At 50.6% G+C, this 19,976-nt stretch overlaps 2 protein-coding genes across 2 annotated transcripts in view; both read left to right on the plus strand.

The window, feature by feature from the left end:
* Window positions 1-7,687, plus strand: part of ACTN2 (actinin alpha 2) — a 46,032-nt gene extending 38,345 nt beyond the window's left edge. The window contains 7 exon segments of the mRNA XM_059677754.1: window positions 260-442; window positions 1,158-1,292; window positions 1,436-1,615; window positions 2,404-2,549; window positions 3,804-3,870; window positions 4,677-4,835; window positions 5,815-7,687. Of these exon segments, the coding sequence (XP_059533737.1) occupies window positions 260-442; window positions 1,158-1,292; window positions 1,436-1,615; window positions 2,404-2,549; window positions 3,804-3,870; window positions 4,677-4,835; window positions 5,815-5,973 (1,029 nt within the window). The 3' untranslated portion in view covers window positions 5,974-7,687.
* Window positions 7,688-9,315: 1,628 nt separating this feature from the next.
* MTR (5-methyltetrahydrofolate-homocysteine methyltransferase) overlaps window positions 9,316-19,976 on the plus strand; it is a 41,350-nt gene continuing 30,689 nt past the window's right edge. Inside the window, 9 exon segments of the mRNA XM_059677581.1 lie at window positions 9,316-9,340; window positions 9,343-9,564; window positions 10,283-10,497; window positions 11,324-11,413; window positions 13,484-13,553; window positions 14,018-14,110; window positions 15,519-15,625; window positions 17,829-17,888; window positions 18,946-19,040. Of these exon segments, the coding sequence (XP_059533564.1) occupies window positions 9,316-9,340; window positions 9,343-9,564; window positions 10,283-10,497; window positions 11,324-11,413; window positions 13,484-13,553; window positions 14,018-14,110; window positions 15,519-15,625; window positions 17,829-17,888; window positions 18,946-19,040 (977 nt within the window).

The raw sequence follows: 19,976 nt of genomic DNA on the forward strand, positions 1-19,976 counted from the left end.
AGCAACCAATCCGTGTGTCTCTCTCATATCGATGTTTCTTTCTGTCTCCCTCCCACTCTCTCTAAAAATCAATGAAAAGTATCCTCAGGTGAGGATGAACAAACAGAAAGGAAGGAAGGAAGGAAGGAAGGAAGGAAGGAAGGAAGGAAGGAAGGACGGACGGCAGGCAGGCGGGCGTTCATGCGTGTGCAGACGGGAACATGGAACACTGACATTCGCATGAGCTAAGATCGGTTTTCCCACTTGTGTCTCTGGGCAGAGTCTGATCACGGCCCACGAGCAGTTCAAGGCCACGCTGCCCGAGGCGGACGGCGAGCGGCAGTCCATCATGGCCATCCAGAACGAGGTGGAGAAGGTCATTCAGAGCTACAACATCCGGATCAGCTCCAGCAACCCCTACAGCACCGTCACCATGGACGAGCTGCGGAACAAGTGGGACAAGGTGGGCGGCGGGGCGTGCGCGGGGCCAGAGCCACGTGAGACCGAGGGCGGGGGCAGATGTCACAGCCCGGGCCAGTGAGAGCGACTGCCTGATTCAGCATCATTTACCCCACATTTCACCAACAAAATATGCTAAGTTCTTAAATGCCATGCAGCAACTTCTCAGGTTTGTAAGGAAAGTAGAGAGGATTTTTCCTGAAGGAAACTCTGATACTAAGACCACAAGTTTTAACTGTTTTAAAACTGCAGCTGAAAGTTTGGTGCCGTCAAATTCTTGCCATTCAAGAATTTTCAGAATACAGCATGAGCATGTCCCACAGGTGTGCGACTTTTCAGTTCAGAAAATTGCTTAGAAAACTGTTTCTGGGAACTAAAGTACTCGCCTCACTTGCTGCCTCCAATCCAGTGAGAGTGAAAATAGGGTTATTTGAGCCTTTGTCTCATTCTTAAGAAAAGTTTATTTTCCTGGTTAAAATCCAGCACAGTTCCCACCCAGCCCAGTGTCCCCGACGCACACCCACCCAGTCTTAAGCAGGCATGGGTGGCAGTCCCAGCCAGAATGAGCTCTCCCTTTAGTCTCAGAGGTGGGACTCCCTCTCCCCTTCCTCTCCCCCCTCTGCTCCCACCCCCACACTTCGGACCATCACCCCGTCTCTTGGTCGCTCCCATTGGACCAAAGCTGGACTCTAACCCCTGCTGCCCTTGGGCCCCGACAGGTGAAGCAGCTGGTGCCCATCCGAGACCAGTCCCTGCAGGAGGAGCTGGCCCGCCAGCACGCCAACGAGCGCCTGCGCCGCCAGTTCGCTGCCCAGGCCAACGCCATCGGGCCCTGGATCCAGAACAAGATGGAGGTAGGGCGGTGCCTCCAAGCTTGGCCCAACGGGGGGGGGGGGGGGGGGGCGGCGGGGATCAGTCCCTGGGCCGGCGCTGCACCCGATTCCGGGTTGGGGGCGGGCCAGACCTGCTCACCTGGTCCCCACTGCGCTTGTGCCAGGAGATTGCCCGGAGCTCCATCCAGATCACCGGGGCCCTGGAGGACCAGATGAACCAGCTGAAGCAGTACGAGCACAACATCATCAACTACAAGAACAACATCGACAAGCTGGAGGGCGACCACCAGCTCATCCAGGAGGCCCTGGTCTTCGACAACAAGCACACCAACTACACCATGGAGGTACCCGCCACCCCTCCCTCTGCCCCCGCCCCCGCCCCCGCCCGTGCTGCCTCCCTGGCTGTGGCCGGCTCACTCAGGGGTCTCACCCACGCCGGCTTATCGGTTCCTGTGGAGTCCTGCAAGTGCGGGAGGTGGAGATCTCTAAGTCTCTCCTCCACGTTTGTGAAAAGGCTTGTGACCCAGCCTGGCCAGTGTGGCTCAGTGGTGGGGCATCGACCTGGGAACCAGGAGCAGATCCCCAGTCAGGGGCATGCGGGAGGTGGCTGATAAATGCCTCTCTCTCATCATTGATGTTTCTATCTCTCTCTCCCTCTCCCTTCCTTTCTGAGATCAATAAAAATATCTTAAAAAAAAAAAAAGGCTGCGAGCTACAGCAGGCACCGCACCACTGTCAGCAGCAGCAGCACCATCACAGCGGGAGCCCACTGCATGCTTCAGAGGGAGGACCAGACATCGCGTTCTCCCAGCTGACCAATCAGAGCGCCCTGGGAGCCCGGGGTGTCATCCGGGGCCCTCCTGTTCCTCGTGACAGGGAAAGATATTTCTAGTGACAGAGACCGTCCACTGTATATCTTACCTACAAATGTCACTGTTAGAGCCCTGCCCTCGCTTCCAAGCGTGGCCCACTACAGAGTCTTGCAGGAAGCGGGCGAGTGGAGAGAAGCAGCGTAGGGAGGTGGGCGTCGGCCCGGCTTCTCTCGCCTGGGGCCGACTCTCCCGCCAGGAGGCCGGGAGGCCAGGTCGAGGCGCCGGAAGGCCCAGAGCTGACGGCTCCTCTCTCCCGGCAGCACATTCGCGTGGGGTGGGAGCTGCTGCTGACCACCATCGCCAGGACCATCAACGAGGTGGAGACGCAGATCCTGACCAGGGACGCCAAGGGCATCACCCAGGAGCAGATGAACGAGTTCAGAGCCTCCTTCAACCACTTCGACCGGGGTACCTCCCCCTCGACTCTTTGCAGGGCAATACTGGGGACATTCAGACACGTGCAAGGGAATGCCCGTGCCGCTTGCTTAAGTCTTCAGGCCCTAGGAGGTCACGGGCCGGGGGGCGGTGAATGCCAAAGGCAGACAGCCACCGTGGTGACGGGTGCTAAGCTCTGACGTTGCCCGGGCCACAACGTCTAGGATTGTGTGCTGCTCGGTGCGGGTGACAGTGGACGCCTTTGTCCGTGGCAGCAAAGCTAGATTTGTTCTAAGCGAATGTGTATCCTTAACAAAGTGTGGTTCTAGAGACTTCAGACCTTTCCCTCAGGAATTATTTAGGTGAAAGCACCTGATAGAAATTTAACCTGTTCTTTTGCCACATAAAACTTAATTTTCTTTTTTAATGAACAAAATCGACTCCTAAAGATGTTTTAAGGAAAATGCACCAACAAAATGGTGAGCATTTTCATCGTAAAGGCATCTAAAAAGTGAAGTGTATTTTGATTTCAATAGTATTGAGTAAAACCAATTCTCTCTAAGAAAATCCGGCATTTAGCGACGGGATTTGGGGGCGGAGGGAAAAGGAAAGATTTAAAATGACCTGGAAGTTCTGAGCCTTAAGAGAGGGGGTGCCATTGAATTGGAGGTGCCCCGGGCAGTGAGGCATCCCATTCTGGACTTCGGGGCTGAACCTAATGGTCATCTCTGACAAGATAGGGCCTGGGTGGCCATCTGGTCCGTGGAGGCTGGGCCGCCCTGTGTCCTGCCCTGGCCTCCTGTCCACTGTGAGTGGCCGTGTGTGGACCCTCACGGGGTTTGTGCTGAGGCCACGTTTGCCACACGCAGGGCCACGCCTCGATTCCTCTCGGACCTTGAAAATAAAAACCATCCTGGCCCAGGCCTGAGAGTGGTGGTGGGCTCTGCTCAGCCATCAGTGGGTGGCCGTAGTCAGCTTCTGACTGGGTCATTTTCAGCGGCACAGGGTGCTTCCTTCCATTGCTTTCTTCAGTGTGTGGTCTGTCTTTCTTGTCTGTTGTCACGCCCCCCCCCCCCGCTCCCCTCCCCCCCCGCTTTCCCCTGGTTAAGAAACCATTTTGTAACATCCCTGGGTTGGCTCTGGTCTTCCTGAAAGTCAGTGGTGACCTGGACAGTCTCCTTGGCCAGCTCAGGTGTCCCCTCTCTTCCTGGATTTTGTTCCTCGGGTCAAGTAGAGTAGCTCCTCTGCCTCTAATTCCCAGCGTCTCTGTTTGTATCTGTCGGCAGAGGAAGAATGGCCTGATGGACCACGAGGATTTCAGAGCCTGCTTGATTTCCATGGGCTACGACCTGGTAAGCAGAAGTGGAGGTTTCCCCAAGGGCATGTTTTGCTGAACTTGGGTATATATCACGGGAGGTGACTGCCCCAAAGCACGGTGGCACATTGGGGATGAGCCCATTTTCACTGAGTAGGATAATCTTTCTGAAGGTCGCCTGCTACCATATGAAAGCAATTTCACCGAACCAGAATCTATATTTGTATTCAGTCATTGTTCAGATATTAAGCTTTCCTGATGATTTGTAACAGCTCTATTGAGATATAACTCACTATGCAATTGACCCGTGTAAAGTGTATGCTTCAATGGCTTTTCGTATCCTGATGATTTTTAAGTGCTTTTCCTTCTAACATTTTAAAAAGTAAAAAGGTTTAGTAGCACATCAGCTCAGAAAGCCTTGCATTTCCCTGTGGCCCCTCACTCCCCTGGGAGCCACTGATGTGGATTCTCAGCGTGAGCTGCACTAACTCCTCTCTGACCTTGAAAAGAAAAGCCTGGAGAGCCACCTTCCAAACTGCATGCCGCTCCTCTCAGTTGTCACCTGGAAAAGGGCCAGCTCCCTCCCTGACGTCTCTTACGTTCAGGCCTGCAGGAGTGTGGGTCCCAGGGTGGAGGGAATTCAGGAGCCTCAGGCGTAGAGCCACAGCCGCTGTTACAGTCACTGGGTGGAGTGACCCTTGTTCCAGAGACGGCAGGGGGTGCAGGATACTTACGTGTTCACCTGCTGCCCAAAGGAACTGGCGGGCAGCAGGTGAGAGCAGACTGGCTCTGTGCGTAGCTGTGTGCTCTTGAAGCCAACGTGTCCCTGCCACCTCGCCGCAGGGTGAAGCCGAGTTTGCCCGCATCATGACCCTGGTGGATCCCAACGGACAGGGCACCGTCACCTTCCAGTCCTTCATCGACTTCATGACCAGAGAGACGGCCGACACCGACACCGCGGAGCAGGTCATCGCCTCCTTCCGCATCCTGGCGTCCGATAAGGTCTGCACGGACGGAGTCCTTCTGTCTGCATTTTTCTCATAAGAACAGAAACGACATTGCAAGGGAAAATAGTACGGTAGTAGTGCATGCTGTACCACATCAGCGTTGTTTTCAGAAAGCAGCAGGTCGCCCAGCTGGGGTGGCTCCGTGGTTGAGCGTCAGCCCATGAACCGAGAGGTTCGATTCCTGGCCAGGTCACATGCTCAGATTGTGGGCTCCGCCCCCAGTAGGGGATGCGAAGGAGGCAGCCAATCAATGGTCCTCTCTCATCCATGTTTCTATCTCTCTATCCCTCTCTCTTCCAATCTCAAATCAATAAAAACATTAAAAAAAAAAAAGAAGAAGAAAAAGAAAGCAAGCAAGCAGCAGGTAAACAGACATTCTGCTCCTGAAATTTGTGCTTGGGCCTCAGTGAGTTTCATGCAAGGAACCAGGAGTGTGTACTTTGTAGGATTTTTTTGGTGTGTGTTTTACTGGTTCAGCCAATAAACCTGAGGTCACAGTATTTATCCCTCCCCCTGTGGCTCAGTTTGAGAAATACTGGTGGCAATGCTCCCGGTGGGAGACCCACTGCCCTGCAGGAGCCATCTTAGGTGTAAGCTCGCTCTGCAGGCCCATTAGACGTCCTGCCTTTAATCCTTTTTATTTATTATTATTATTTAAATATATTTTTATTGATTTCAGAGAGGAAGGGAGAGGGAGAGATGGACAGAAACATCAATAATGACAGAGAATCATTGATCGGCTGCCTCCTGCACGCCCCCTACTGGGGATCAAGACCGAAACCCGGGCATGTGCCCTTGACTAGAATTGAACCTGGGACCCTTTAGACCGCAGGCCGATGCTCTCGACACTGAGCCAAACCAGCGAGGGCTGTATCCTTTTTTAAATGGAACCAATGCCAGCCGTGCATCAGCATGAGCACCCCTGTTGCAGGGTTTCCCCGACTGACTTGCAAACCCCTCTCTGTCTCCTGCAGCCGTACATCCTGGCGGAGGAGCTGCGGCGCGAGCTGCCCCCGGACCAGGCGCAGTACTGCCTGGGGCGCATGCCAGCCTACAAGGGCCCGGGCGCGGTGCCTGGCGCCCTGGACTACGCGGCCTTCTCCTCGGCGCTCTACGGGGAGAGCGACCTGTGAGCCCGACGCTGGCCCGCCCACAGCAGCGAAAGACTTTGACGAGCGTGGTTAAGGGAAGGGACAGGGAGAGATTTTGCGGCTCAGTAATGGTTTATGACATAGCGTGCTTCATCAATAGGTTTCTTTATTTCGGAATTGTTAGCTAAATGCAATGGAATATCAGGGTTTTTTGGTTTCTTTGCTCAAACAAAGCAAATTCCTTGAGTAGTATGAAATGAGGATCTAGGGACAGAAGAAAAGTACAAAATGGGAAATTCCCAAATACCCAAGATTTGAGACCAGGAAGAAAAAAATTGGTAAATGTTTCATATTTTTAAAAAATATGCTTCAATAGGCTTATGTGATTATCGTGAGGGGAATATATTTGGGATATTCGTGTTTTACCTTCTCATCCAAAGATTAGCGATATTTAAGTACTATTGTTTCTTTAGTTGAATTTAATGTTGTGAAACAGAACTTCCAGGGAATGGAACCAGACGACCCAAAATATATTTAGTACTTAAAAACTTTTAAATAGAGTTCATAGTCAGCTCTTCGTTGTTTAGGACTACGCAGTCCAGTCAGTGGATTTCAATGCCTTATTTATCGTCCAAAGTAGAGACCTCAGGAATCACAGAAGCCGGTCTGCTTGCCAGAGAGGAAGCTGTAGTCACTAGGAAAAACGAATGTGTTAGGATCACGTATTGAATCCAGGTTTCTGTGCATTTCCTGGAGCTTGTTAGCACGGGTGTGGAAGAGATGACTGTAGGTAAGCGCCTTAAGCCCTTGACTTTCTGACCTGGACAGCAGGAGTTAGTAGGGGAGGACTCATTCTTAGCAGCAGTAGAGGTAGAGCTTGCATTGCAGACCTTTCCATATTTTGGGGGGATGCTTTTTGTGTAGTAGGAAGGACTCGACGTTTTTTGCCAGCACTCAGCGTGCGGTCACCACTGTGACTGGTGCCGAGCCCTGGGTCTGGCTCTCTCCACACCTGAGGCCCTGCCACGGAGGACACCCCGTGCTCCCAGCATCCTCTGCTCTCTCGAATGTTCATCTGTTTGAATGTTTGGGCTGCCTTATGCTATAACTCCCCCTCTGTTTTTCCATCCTGTTGACAGCTTGTAGAGAAGGCAGGAATTCTGTTTACATCTGAGTCCTTAATGATCAGGAAAGGGATTATAAACAAACAAAAAACTGTTGCCAACAGCAATTCAAGTGTTACTAGGAAAGCAGTACTGTGCCTGTTGCCCACGGTCTGCTTTCTCAGATTTTTGGTGGATTGCCACCAACAGCTGGAAATGTGATATTTTCCATTCATACCTTGTTTGGTAACTTCCTACTTTTACTGCATTGGCCCATGTAGAACCCTTAACCTTTAAAAATTTCACTTGCTTCATTTTATTAAGTAGTTGTTAGGTAGCAAGTTCCTGAAATACCCGAGTCCCTGTGTGTCATGCCAAACACTTGGGGTGATAAGTAGAGGGACCCTGACTCTTTATTTCCAGCAGGTGCTATATTCCAGCCACAAACATTAAGGAAACACTGGGAAGTCGCTCTGACTCTGAGGCTAGGAGGGGGACTTGGGGTGTTTTAGGATGCGTACAGGTAGCTCAGCTGCCTAAAATGTTCATCGCTTTACAATATTCAGGCAAGAGGATAGATGTACTATCTGCTAATAAATGAAGAAAGGAGATAAACTCTGAAAAAACACTTAATAAACATGTTTATACTCTCATCTTAGAAGATATTTTTATTTCTGAAGCTGAATTGTCCATTAAACTTAATTTATAAAAGAAAAAGAATCCATGCTTATCTTTTTTTCAAAGAATAGCCCGTTTCCTCGGTTAACCACAAACTTCCTCACTTAAAGTTGCCATCATATTTAAAAACTCTCCTTTGGGTAACTATTTGCCAGCCATAAAGAATTAGAAACTGGCCCTCGCCGGTTTGGCTCAGTGGATAGAGCATTGGCCTGTAGACTGAAGGGTCCTGGGTTCGATTCCAGTCAAGGGCACATGCCGGGTTGCAGGCTTGATCCCCAGTAGGGGGCATGCAGGAGGCAGCCAATCAATGAGTCTCTCTCATCATTGATGTTTCTATCACTCTCCCTCTCACTTCCTCTCTGAAATCAATAAAATAAAATAATTAGAAACTGGCTGGTTTGGGAAGGGGGGGTGGCTAAGGGGTAAATTTGGGATGAGGAATTAAGGTTGATCCAATTGGCTCTGGCCAGTTTGGCTCAGTGGATAGAGGGTCAGCCTGCAGACTGAAGGGTCACAGGTTTGATTCCATTCCGGTCAAGGGCATGTACCTCGGTTTCTGGTTCAATCCCTGGCCCTGGTGGGGGCACATGCAGGAGGCAGTCAATCAATGTGTTTCTCTCACATCGATGTTTCTCTCTGTCTCTCCCCCTCCCTTCCACTCTCTAAAAACCAATGGGAACAGTATCTTTGGGTGAGGATTAACAACAAAAAACCCAGGAGTTGTTTGAAGGTCTTATCTCTACACAATGGGTTTATGTGGGATGAGCTGAGCGGGCTAGCTGATTATCACCAAAATAAGATAATAGATTCTCTCCTACAGGGAGGAGAGGCTTTTTTTGCAGTGTTCCCATCCACTACAGATGCATTTGTATTATTTCCTAGGGCTACGATAACCGAGTAGCACAAAATGGGTGGCCTCAAACAAAAATGTATTATCGGGTTTGGAAACTAGAAGTCCAAAACCAAGGTGTCAACGGGGCCTTTCTCCCTCTGACATATACAGGGGAGAGTCCTTCCGGCTCCTCTAGCTTCTGATGTTTGCAGGCAATCCCCAGTTCCTTGGTGTGTAGGTGCATCACCCCAATCTCTGCCTTTGCTGTCACTGTACGTGGGCTCGATTATTAGTCTTAACTAGGTCGTGAGTTGCTCTAAGACAGGTGGGGGTCGGGGTGGGAGGCAGTTTGTCCTTGCATTCCCATGTCCGACACACAGTAGGACTCAAATGCTTTCTGTCTATAAGTGGCTGTACATGCATCTCGCCCAGCACCAGGCTATAGCGGGAGGCGCATAGCGCCTGGCCTTCCACTCAAGCTCCAGCTCTGAGCTGCACACAGCGGGGGGCCAGCCTTGTGGGACCAGCAGTGACGGGTCAGGAGCGCGGAGCCAGTGTCCGCTGCCCACACAGCCCACGCTCCAAGCCGCCACGCGGCTGCACTTCCGGGTCCGAGTGCGGAGGTGCTTGAAGCTTCGTGAGGACCGGACTACATTTCCCAGAGAACCCTGGGGCGAGCCTCAGGCGATTGGTTGAGACCGACAGCCAATGAGGCCGCGAAGAGCTCGCACAGACCAATCACAGCCCCAGGGCGGGAGCTCCGCGTGGATGCTCAGCTGCGACAGAAACACCCTGAGGGGCCGGTTCCCGGACGCACGTCGTTGTCTTCCCCGCGCCACGTCCGCGGCTCCCCGGCCCCCGGCCCCGTGGCGCGCCGCGTGCTGGCCGGTGTCGCTCTCCGGGCCGGTGTCGCTTTCCGCTGTCCCCTGTGGAGACCGCCCTGCTGCGTCCCGCGCCCGAGGCGGAGGAGCGGGCCCAGCGGCATGTCGCCCGCGCCACAGGAGCGCGCGCCCGCGGGTAACACTCGGCCCGGCCCGGGCGCGGGGCTGCCTGACGCGCGCTGTGGGTTCCGGGTCTCGGTGCTGCTTGCACCCATGACGCCCCGTAAGATTCCCGCGGGAGACGGCGGCGCCCGTGGGCTTCCGGAGCAGCCAGGGCGCCCACGTGTCTCCCCGTCCTCCCCGCCGGGACCCCCGCCCCGCCGGCACCCCGTCCTCTCCCGCCAGCACCCCGTTCTATCCTCGCCGGCACCCAGTCCTCCCCCGCCCGCACCCTGCCGGCACCCCGTGTCCATCTCCCCGTAGGTACCCCGTCCTTTCCCGCCGGCACCCGTCCTCCCTCGCCGGCACCCCGTCCACTCCTGCCGGCACCCCGTCCTCCCCCGCCCGCACCCCGTCAGCACCCCATGTCCACCTCCCCGCCCGCACCCCGCCCCTTCCCGCCGGCACCCCTTGTCCACCTCCCCGTAGGCACCCCGTCCGCCCCTCCCGTGCTTCCCCCGTGACCGTGTGCGGTGCACATCTTTCATTGCATTAGGCGTGGTCGTAACGCAGTGACAAAGCGTCGGGGCAGCGTTTTGGTAACGCTGCGGAGCTGTGCGCACATCTTTCATGAGCCCCCCCTACTCCCTGTTGTGAATGGTTATCAAGGACTCCACGCCCTCTCTCCACACATCACCCCCCCCACCCCCGCCCCCTTCATTTTTTTTAAAGTCACACGTTGCCTTTCTTTAAAGCGGGCGTGAAGAGACCCCTGCGGGCCGAGATGGAGGCGGTCCTGCGGGAGAGGATCATGGTCCTGGACGGCGGGATGGGGACCATGATCCAGCGGCACAGGCTGAGCGAAGAGGACTTCCGAGGCCAGGAATTTAAGGATCACGCCCTGCCGCTGAAAGGCAACAACGACATTCTGAGTATAACTCAGCCCGACGTCATTTATCAAATCCATAAGGTAACGGGTCGCCAGGCGCGGGTCCTTGCCGCCTGCCATGCCTCGCACCGTGTCATGCACTCAGGGCAGAACGCTGTCCTGGGTGCCCTGGAGGAGGGTACACACACTTGACACAGCTCTCAAAACAGTGTGTGAACTTGTCTGAGGTCAAGCTCTGTGTTTATCTATTTTCTTTTTTTTTTTTTTTTTAAATATATTTTATTGATTTTTTACAGAGAGGAAGGGAGAGAGATAGAGAGTCAGAAACATCGATGAGAGAGAAACATCGACCAGCTGCCTCCTGCACATCCCCCACCGGGGATGTGCCCGCAACCCAGGTACATGCCCTTGACCGGAATCGAACCTGGGACCTTTCAGTCCGCAGGCCGACGCTCTATCCACTGAGCCAAACCGGTTTCGGCTATCTATTTTCTTAAAATATATTTTTATTGATTTCAGAGAGGAAGGGAGAGGGAGAGAGAGATAGAAACATCAATGATGAGAGAGAATCATGGGATCGGCTGCCTCCTGCACGCCCCACACTGGGGATGGAGCTTGCAACCAGGGCATGTGCCCTTGACCAGAATCGAACCCGTGACCCTTCAGTCCCTAGGCCGATGCTCTATCCACTGAGCCACACCGGCTAGGGCCACGTTTTGTGTTTGTTTACACCACCCACCTATCTATGCAAGTCTTACCTCTGTTTGCGTCCCTGGTCTCCAGCGCAGTGCCGTATGCTTAGTAACTGGTCAGAGGCTGTTTGGGGGGGATGGTGTTGAAGAGGCATGTTTGTTGTTGGGGGACAGGGATTCTAAAACTCAGCGCTGACATTCCTGTCTCATTGCAGGATTACCTGCTGGCTGGGGCGGATATCATTGAAACAAACACTTTTAGCAGCACTAACGTTGCCCAAGCTGACTATGGCCTGGAGCACTTGGTAAGACGCCCATTTTCCTTCCTAACTAAGACGTTCGTGAGCGTTTATCACATCGCTAGTTGCTAGTGAGACAAGCACCTGAAGCGAATGCCTACTTACCTGTAGTTTGTGCTCAGACGGAAATGGTTTGACTCTCGTCCGCGTATGAACATAGCAGCCCGTTCATTTTCCATCTGGCTTCTTTTATGGGCAAGTAATAGTCAAATAAAAATGATGCTGCTTATGCAGTGACTGTCGATAAAGGCACAATGATTGGTTGTGCGCACTATTTTGTGAGGCCTTTTTAAAAAACTTCATCTGATGATGTTTATTGACTTTTTTTTTTTTTTTTTAGAGAGAGAGGAAGGAGGAGTAGGAGAGAGAGAGAAACATTGATGTGAGAGGGAAACATCTGTCAATTGCCTCCCATAGGTGCCCCAACCTGGGTGGGATTGAACCTGAACCCGCAACCTGGGTATGTTCCCTGACCGGAAATCAAACCCTCACTCCTTTTGGTGCATGGGACAATGCTCTATCTACTGAGCACACCGGTCAGGGCTTGTGAGGCCTTTTTAAGTATTGGGTGGTAGATTTGATTTCCTTTTTCTTTTTTTTTTATTGTGGCAAAATACATGTAACATAATATTTAGCATCCCAACCATTTTTAAGTATAAGTTTAGTGGCTGGCCGATGCCCTATCCACTGGGCCAGACCAGCTAGGGCAACCTTGTCTCTCTTTAAATTGTAGGTAGTGCTTTGTACATTTGTGCATACTTGCTTTTATTTCCTAGTGAGAGGGTTCATGGACCTTTACCAAATATCAAGAGGTTAATAATCTACAAAAAGTTCAGAACCATCACTCACAACCATTGTTTGGTGAAGGAAATCAGGGCCTGAAGAGGTTCTAAGGGAACTGCCCGGGCTGACAGTGACGAGCTGGGCCTGGAAGCCAGGCCTCCTGTGTCTAAATCAGCGGTTCTCAACCTTCCTAATGCCGCGACCCTTTAATACAGTTCCTCATGTTGTGGTGACCCCCAACCATAAAATTATTTTCGTTGCTACTTCATAACTGTAATTTTGCTACTGTTATGAATTATAATGTAAATATCTGATATGCAGGGTGTATTTTCATTGTTACAAATTGAACATATTTAAAGCAGTGATTAATCACAAAAACAATATGTAGTTATATATGTGTTTTCCGATGGTCTTAGGCGACCCCTGTGAAAGGGTCATTCGACCCCCAAAGGGGTTGCGACCCACAGGTTGAGAACCGCTGGTCTAAAGCCTGTGCCTTTCCCATTAGTATTTGAACCTCCTCCAGCATGGCCAGGGTGAACCTGAGGAGGGGCGGTGAAGGATTAAAGAAAATAGACAAGAGAATACGGTTGGGACCAGGTGGATCACTGCCTGGATGAGGAAACAGTGACACGCCTGTAAGCAGAAGCTTTATAGTCAGATCACACAAAGCAAAACAAGGGCAAGATGTTTACAATGTTCTTGCGAGTTTCAAGTTGCTTCTTTCCTGTTGTTGCCATTCTCCCAACTCTATCAAGCTTTGTTTAGGTGGCACTTGCTGCACCCCCTGCATCCCATATCCCTTAGCTACCTAGGATTGCAGGGTCGGACTATAAGGTCAAGTTTACAACCATAGCCTTTTGGCTATCATTGTGCTGGGAGGGCTCTGCCCTCCAAGCTGGGACTTGTATGTGGCTTTGCCATAAGTCAGTCTGAGGCTTGATCCTGTCCGAACGCTGTAGCCGCTCTCCACACTATTCTTTTTTCTAAATCTCAAAACCTGTTGAGCGACACCAGCTTATTCTCTGCCAGAGGTCCAGAGGTTGTCCTCTTGCCGCCTCACTCACGGTTTGGGGGAAGAACCAAAAGCAGTTTCCAAAGATTCTGGCTTTTCCTGTGCCTTCCAGGCTGGGGTCGCTGATGGGCCTTCTCGGCCAGGATTTCATTCAGACCTCAAACGAACTCACTCTCCATTTCCTTACTGAGTGACCCTGGGTTCTAGAAGGTCTGGTGCTCCTTGTTCAGCACGTGGAGAAAAAGGAGGACGGGCTAACGTTTGCAGTTCTGTGCTAGGTCTACCGGATGAACAAGTGCTCTGCGGCCGTGGCCAGGAAGGCGGCCGAGGAGGTCACGCTCCAGACAGGTGAGGAGCGAAAGTGCCCCTTTTCCACAAAGATGATCTCTTGGGTCGTTTCAGCTGAAATACGGTGATAGAAAAGGATTACTTACCGAAACACTTTGAAGCCAGGCATGTGAGAATTCAGAGGTTTGGGATTGGCCTGGTGATCATGCGTATAGCCACCCTCTATTTCATCATTTTTCCAGTAGGATCCAGGACAGCCCATCACCAAATTGTGCAGTAAAGTCTATGAACCATCCCTCTGAGTGGGAGGAAGATTATCAATAAGCCTCTTGATCATTCAGGAGAGGGCGAGTTATGCTGCCCAATGAATTAAGAGAAAAGTTTGAGCTTTTGTGCCTTTTGGATTTCAGAGTATTGGACAAAGGATTATGGCCCAGCATCCTAGGGAAATCTTATACCTTATTGATTTACAACAAAAACCTGGAGCAATTCAGAGATTTCACACTTGTTTTTCTTTCCCAAAGGAATTAAGAGGTTTGTGGCAGGAGCGCTGGGTCCGACTAATAAGACGCTCTCTGTTTCCCCATCTGTGGAAAGACCAGATTTCAGGAACATCAGTGAGTATTCGTCACATCCAGTCATTGCTCTCCAGCAGGTACTGCTGTGTTTTGGTAAAATGGCACCAGTAGTACATCTCTCAGGGTTATTGAGACTTAATCCGCACGAAGCGCTTACAGCACTCCCTGGGATATAGTATACGTTGCAAAAGAAAGTTAGCAGTTGTGTGTGTGTTTTGTTGTGGGTTTTTTAAAAAAATTTAACTTGTTTTCGAATGTACCTGGTGTTGTGTTCTTTATCAGCTCTGGAAATAAGACCAATCAAACTAAAGCTTTAAAATGACAAGTTGAGAAATTATGGACACCCAGCCTTGGTCAATGAGAGAAAACCCCACTAGACCTCCATTTTATTTATCACAAAGCAGTCCAAACTGTATAAGCATATTAGCATTATAAAATGATAAACTATCACATATATAAGCATACTTGCATTGAGATTTTACCAAGAAATCTTAGAAATCTAGGTGAATTTCTTAAGCATGAGACTACTAAAAACAAACCATTGAACTTTCAGAGCTGGATAGTCATGATACTATGAATGGTGATGGTTATGTGTCGATGACAAGCTCAGGCAAGTGTGGTTTGTAGGGTTTTGGCCACAGGACTTGCCATGCTGTGCTTCCACACGTGGTCACCAGGGTGGCTCCCTCTGATGTGCTCGGTCTCGGCACGGCAGTGAGGCGCTCCCTCTGCCTTCCTCTCGTGCTGTGGAAGGTGAAGGACACGGACAGCAGCGTAACTCGCCGTTCAGGCCTCTCTGCCGAGTGGCCGGCATCTTCTCTCGTGGTTGGGCAGTGAAATGGGGAGAGGGATGGCCTCTCAGATGGAAATAGAGAGCTCAAGGTGTTTCTGACAAAACTTACCTACGCGTGATTGGACACTTTTGTTTGAGATGGAAATTGCCCGTCAGGCAGGCGTTTTCTCTGACAGCTGGTGTCAGAGGGCAGGAGCCAAATCCACGGAACTGCAGCCTTTGATTCTCCCGCAGAGAGTGAGAGGCCATGACTCGCCCTGTGTGATATGTTTCTGTGTGACTCCTCACGCTCATCCCTGTGAATTGATCAAAGCCATCCCTGGAAAGAAGGACCTGCCCTAGAGCGCTCTAAAGTATAGTAGGTCCAGGGCTCAGGAAATCCTGGCTTCCCGCGTGCTCGCTCTTTCTCAGCTCACACGTGGTGGACGTGCAGACCTCGTGCAGGTGTTTAGGAGCAACTGTGTTCAGTTACTGGTTTAACTTCTATCACCGCCGTATTTCTGCATTTGGTTTCTTACAAAAGGTGTCACTGTCCTTAAACGATGCATCACAAACCAGCAGTATTTAGTTCACAGGTGCTGGGCCCGAACTCAGCACGTCCGGGCCATTCAGGGGATATTGACTGATGTCCTGGGTGTGGTTTATTTTTTGCAGCTTTTGATGAGCTTGTTGAGGCATACAAAGAGCAGGCCCAAGGGCTCCTAGACGGTGGGGTCGATATCTTACTCGTTGAAACTATTTTTGACACTGCCAATGCCAAGGTGAGTTAAGGGAGGAAAGGGGGCAGGGTCTGAGGGGCGGTGAGGGAAGGGCTGTGATGAATCCCTAATGTAGTGAGAAGACAATGATAGCTATTTTTTTAAAAAAGTATTTTTATTGATTTCAGAGAGGAAGCTAGAGGGAGAGAGAGATAGAAACATCCATGATGAGAGAGAATTATTGACTGGCTGCCTCCTGTAAGTCCCACTGGGGATCGAACCCGCAACCCAAGCATGTGCCCTTGACTGGAATCAAACCTGGGACCCCTCAATCCACAGGCTGACACTCTATCCGCTAAGCAAGCCAGCTAGGGCAATGATAGCTATTTTTAAAGTTAAATGAAATTCCTTTGTTCCGTTTTATTCTTGACTATTTCTGAGGCCAGTAGAATGAAAAAAACTTCAAAAGGTTATCTTTTCGACTTTTTTTTTGGTAAATTTATTTTAAATTATGAAAGTAAATATTTTCATATATAGCTACTCTATGTGCATTTATGCATAGGTGATAAGTACACATACATGGTTCTAAATTCAAAAGACTCATAAATATATGTAGTAAAAAGTAATACCCTTCTACCTCCTATTTCCTGGGGACAACTGCTTGTCACCAGTGTGGAGTCCTGACAGGCATCAGCGCGGGGGTGTGCGTCTGTATTCCTTACATGTGTGCAAAGGCACATAGGTATATGGAGTGAAAAGTAAATGTCCTTATGCCTGTGTTTCTCATTTATTTGTTTGCTTATTTAATTTTTCAATTACAGTTGACATCCGTTATAATATTAGTTTTAGCTGTTCAATATAGTGAGTAGATACTTCTGTAACTTACAAAGTGATCCCCTCAATAAGTCTAGTGCCCCACCTGGCACCGTTCACAGTTATGAAAATATTACTGACTGTGTTCCCTGGACTGCACTTGGCATCCTGGTTACTATTTTATAACTGCCAAGTTGTGCTTCTTAACCCCTTCACCTTTCTTACTCATCCCCACCACTCCCTCCCATCTGGCGACCATCAATTCCTACCTGCTGTTTTTGCACGGTGGACCTAGAGGATCACTCGCTACAAGTGAGATTGCCAGGTCAGAGGATTGTGCATTGTTAGTTTTAATCTTTAGTGTCAAGTTAGCCTCCTGGAGATGTGCTCTTGTAAACCCAGTCATAGAGCAGCGCAGGTTTCTCACGCCCTGGCTAACACCGTCTATTGTTACACTTTGGATCTCCTCCAGTTTGATGGGTAAAAAATGCTTCCCTGCTATAGTTTTCATTTTGTGTCTTTCTGACTAGAAATGAAATAGAGCATCTTTTTAAAGTTTACAACCATTTAGATTTTCTGTCCTGTGATGTGTGTTCTGTGCCTTATTTCTGTTGGACTTTTGGTCTTTTTTATTGTCTTTCCCTAAGGAAATCAACCTTGACAGTGATGAGTAGCTAATATTGTCTCCAGTTTGGTGTTTGACTTTCTATATGGTGGTGATGGTCATATAGTTACGTTTCAGAGAGGAAGCTGGGGGGGCGGGGGGGACATCAATGATGGGGAGAATCATTGATCCACTGCATCCTGCATGCCCCCTACTGGGGATCAAGCCTGCAACTCGGCATGTGCCCTTGACCTGAATCGAACCTGGGACCCTTTAGTCCACAGGCTGACGCTCTGTCCACTGAGCCAGACTAGCTAGGGCTGATTTAGCTTTATAATGGTACTAGAGGCCCGTTGGAGGAAGATTCCTGCAAGAATAGGGCTTCGGCCGATCGCGCCAAGCCCCGCCGCCCAGGGCCGCACTCGGGGGTCCTCACCAGCAGTCGGGTACCAGGTAGTGCCCGCCCCACTCCAGTGCTGTAGCAACAGGAGTGCTCTTCCCTGGGAAGGTGGCGTCTGGGTCTCCCAGGTAGACTGAGTCCCCACTGATTTCACTACCAGATGCTCTGTGGGCTCCTCATCCCATCTCTGTTGCTCTGGGTTGGGGATCCCTCCAGCTTCCCAGCTGCCACTGCTCCTGGGTGTGGGTGCTGGCCCTTTCTCCCAGTCTCCGGGGCTTCCTCTGTAAATCCTTGGTTATCATGTTTCAGTTCAGCTCCCTTCAGTGGGTTATTCAGGTTGATTGCTCTGTAATTGAGCTGTAACTCCCGCCTGGGGCTGGGAGCAGGGGAGTGGCGCTCCCGCCTCTGCAGCCACCTTGGAACCCACTGATACTCTCTTTCCCTGACAGGCAGCCTTGTTTGCACTCCAGAACCTTTTTGAAGAGACCTATGCTCCCCGGCCCATCTTTGTAAGTCTAAAGTGTTGATTTTTGTTTTTTTATGAATATTGTCATTTGAGGGTAGGGTTTTTTTTTTCCTTGCATAGAACTACTGATAGTATCTTTTAGGAACCACTTACTTTAAGTTTTCTGTTCACCTCCCTCCTACCACCACCTTGAGACAAAGAACACGATTCTAGAAGTGGTTGATGGAGACAGAGTGGTCTGGCTGAATTGTCTCCTGAAGCCAGAGGCTTAGGGAGGCACTCTCCTTAGGACCCTGAGGGGTGGCCTTACATGCTGGCTGTGAAGTTCCCCACACTGAAGACAGCAGATTGCCAATTTATTAATCAACTAGAGGGAGGCCCAATGTATGAAATTTGTGCACTGGGGTGGGGGGAGGTCCCTCAGCCCAGTCTGCACCCTCTCACAGTTCGGGAGCCCTCAGGGGATGTCTGACTGACAGCTTAGGCCTGCTCGGCAGCAATCGGACATCCTTAGTGCTGCCGCAGAGGCGGGAGAGGCTTCCGCCATTGCCGCTGTGCTCGCCTGCTGTGAGCCCGGCGCAGGGCTTGTGGCTGAGCGGCGCTCCCCCTGTGGGAGCACACTGACCACCAGGGGGCAGCTCCTGCATTGAGCATCTGCCTCCTCGTGGTCCGTGCGCATCATAGCGACCGGTTGTTCAGCCGTTTGGTCGATTTGCATATTACCCTTTTATTATATAGGATAGGCAGACCCACCCCAGAGTCCCTAAGTTCCTTGAAGAGAATAAATAGAATCAAAACTAGGCCTGTGCCATACAGGAGGCTCATGGGAAAGCCTTCTCTAGGGAGACCGGATGTGTGAATTCTGACGCTGCTCTCGTCATGGCTTTTGCCTCCCTTTTCCTTGCTCCCATGGCTCACCAGCTCCCCCTCACTCGGCATCTCCCTGTTCTGACCATTTTAGAAAGTGCTGCCTTCGAGTCCCACAGTTCTCTTCCCTGTAAAGGAGCACAGGAAGTCAGCTTGCTCCTCTTATCCTGGCCTTGTGACTGGACTCTTCATTTGAGTCTGTACTGTTGACTGAATTTGCTTTGTTAATTCAGATTTCAGGAACAATTGTCGATAAAAGTGGGCGGACGCTCTCTGGACAGACAGGGGAGGCGTTTGTCATCAGTGTGTCGCACGCAGACCCACTCTGGTGAGTCATCGTTCTTTCCCGCCTCCATCCCTTTTGGGGGGTCTTCCCTTACAGTGTCAGATGGTGCCTGTTGGTTGGTTATTCCCCGTTTACAGAACAACAGCAGCAGTCCAGCTTGGAATAAGATGGGGATTTTAAAGCTTGTATTTTTATCTTTAAAATTAACATTCTGTTTTCATTCTATTTTAACATTATCTTTTCTATAAACATGCTATTTATTTCTTCTGTCCAGAGCTGTGCTCACCCTTTCTCTTTCATTCTCTCTGTTTCTGCCTCTTTGTCTGTCTCTCTGTGTGTCTCTTTCTCTTTCTCTCCCCACCCCCTCTCTCCCTCTCTCCCTCTCTCCCTCTCTCCCTCTCTCCCTCTCTCCCTCTCTCCTGGCTTCTTGTTAGCCTTTAAGACTCACCCTGAGAGTCCTCTTCGGGGAACCTGCCTTCTCTTACCAGCCCAGGCTGATGTTGCTCTCTACCCTCAAGGTTCTGGCTGGTCTAATAATCAAACAGACATGGGACAGGTTAGCAAGAGAAAATGACCAAATATAATACACATGTAGGTCTGTGCGGGAACCCCGCGTACATGAGAGTCAGAGACAGACAGGAAACGGGCGCGGAAGACACTGCCTGGGGGTGAGCCAGGGTGCCCGGGGCTTCAGACGTTCATTTCGGGTGATGACAAGAGCAGATGCTTAGTGAACAGATGCTTGTCCGGACATGTGCGTGGGTCAAAAAGGAAACAGTCCACACCCTACAGCAGCGCACCTTAGGGTGACTGGCTCCGAACCCTCCCACCCCGTTTCAGTTGCTGAACAAAAGCATTAAAAATAGCACTGATGTGGCTTTGATTGCAGCTGTGTAAAAGTGCTTTGAATCAAGGATTTATTACCTGCTTGGTTTTAGGTTTATTCCTTTATTATAACTTTTCTACGCATAAGTGTTT

The sequence above is a fragment of the Myotis daubentonii genome, chromosome 20 (assembly GCF_963259705.1).
Source record: "Myotis daubentonii chromosome 20, mMyoDau2.1, whole genome shotgun sequence".
NCBI lineage: Eukaryota > Metazoa > Chordata > Mammalia > Chiroptera > Vespertilionidae > Myotis > Myotis daubentonii.